Source organism: Colletotrichum lupini, chromosome 1 (assembly GCF_023278565.1).
Source record: "Colletotrichum lupini chromosome 1, complete sequence".
Lineage (NCBI taxonomy): Eukaryota > Fungi > Ascomycota > Sordariomycetes > Glomerellales > Glomerellaceae > Colletotrichum > Colletotrichum lupini.
In genome coordinates, this window is record NC_064672.1 from 4,231,285 (window position 1) to 4,232,772 (window position 1,488).

General features: G+C 55.3%; 1 protein-coding gene across 1 annotated transcript; it reads right to left on the minus strand.

The window, feature by feature from the left end:
- Window positions 1–1,026: 1,026 nt before the first annotated feature.
- On the minus strand, window positions 1,027–1,488 carry CLUP02_01249 (uncharacterized protein; the record flags this gene model as incomplete). The annotated part of the gene is made up of 1 exon (XM_049280291.1): window positions 1,027–1,488. The coding sequence occupies one exon, from the start codon at window positions 1,486–1,488 to the stop codon at window positions 1,027–1,029; it is 462 nt and encodes a 153-aa protein (XP_049136248.1).

The following is a 1,488-nucleotide window of genomic DNA, read 5'->3' on the forward strand; positions in this document are numbered from 1 at the left end:
TGTCATGAGCAAATGCATCCTATAGCGACGAGAAGGCGATGCATGCCTGAGTCACAGGGTTACAAATCACTAGGAAGCGAATAGATGGATGTAGATATCTTGTAATGTAGAATAGAATCAAATGTTGATGTCGCGCGTGGCGAAGGGTATCTCGTACTAAATACTAACTAACTAACTAATGCGAAGCCTCGTTTGGGCAAAATGGTGTTCCTATGCTCAAGTCCCCGATGATGCGGATGCAAAGTCCTGTGAAAATGTGCTGTGATGCCATGCTGCCCCCAATAACCCAAAAGTCGATCCGTTGATCGATGTGAAAAAACAAACTCCATGCGACAAATACTAGCTGGGCTACCTCGGTGGGCCACAGCAAAGGGGGGTATCAACATGAAAAGACAATGAGAAAAAGCAGTAAACAGGGTGATGCAAGGCATGTGAAATGCCAGTGCCCAAATGATGAGTCCACGAGGACCAGGTATCGATTGCAACGTAACGAGGCAGCCGACCTGTAAGTCCTCTCACCTGCCACACCAGCCATTGCCGGGTGACTTGTTCGGTGGGCGGCCGATACCGCCGGGCGTGCGCGAGTGTGGCTGAGACACACTGCTGTAGGCTGGCCCCCCCCACGATCGGCCTTGCTTGTGCTCCCCCACACGTCGTTCCGAGTCGCCCCGTGCAGTGATGAGCAAGCCGGAAGCTGGATGATCGGTTGCAAGCTTGTGATGGAAATCAGGCCGCGTCGCACGCGAGGCCGAGGCCAAGGTGATTGAATTGCCAGAGGCGTGTTTGTGTTCGAAGACCAGAGACCTGGACCGTCGGAGCATATTGGATGTTCCAGGTCAGAGGCGGTCCTGATTCGGTCTTGTGCTGGCGCCATGCTGAAGAGGCTGCCGATATTATGGATTAGGGTTTGTCGAGACTGAGGAGGTGTGCCGGCGAGCTAGAGTATGCTCGTCCGAACAATAGATGTTTGCGCATTGCCACATGCCAAGTAGTAGAGAGAGCTTGCAGCTTTATCGTGGAAAGCTCTCACTCGGCGATGGGAGTCATGGAGGCGAGCTTGTTCTTGGGGCTCTTCTTGGAGCTGCCGCGACGTTGCGACTTCTTTTGCTGGAGAGCTGCTTGGCGACGACGTTCCTTCTCGGCCATGACGCAACGAAGGGCCTCGCGCTGCATAGCCATGCGTTCGCGTTCCATCTGGAGAAGCTCAACCTCGGAGATCTGGGGAGAGCGGGAGTTGGGCGATGAGAAGCTGCCGTGGCTGGAAACGCTGTGGGAGTCGTCCTCGAAATCCTGGGGGAAGAGGTCCTCGTCGGAAAGGTAAGAGGTGGCTCTGGACTCGCCGTCAAAGTCGGCGAGGGTATCGCGGCGCGGCCAAGAAGGGAAGGCGCACGACCGGTCGTGGGCGAGCATGTTGCTGGGAGAGATATCGATGGGGGCGGTCATGGAGACGGAGCCCATGGAGCTGTATGAACCGTATGAGCCGTACAT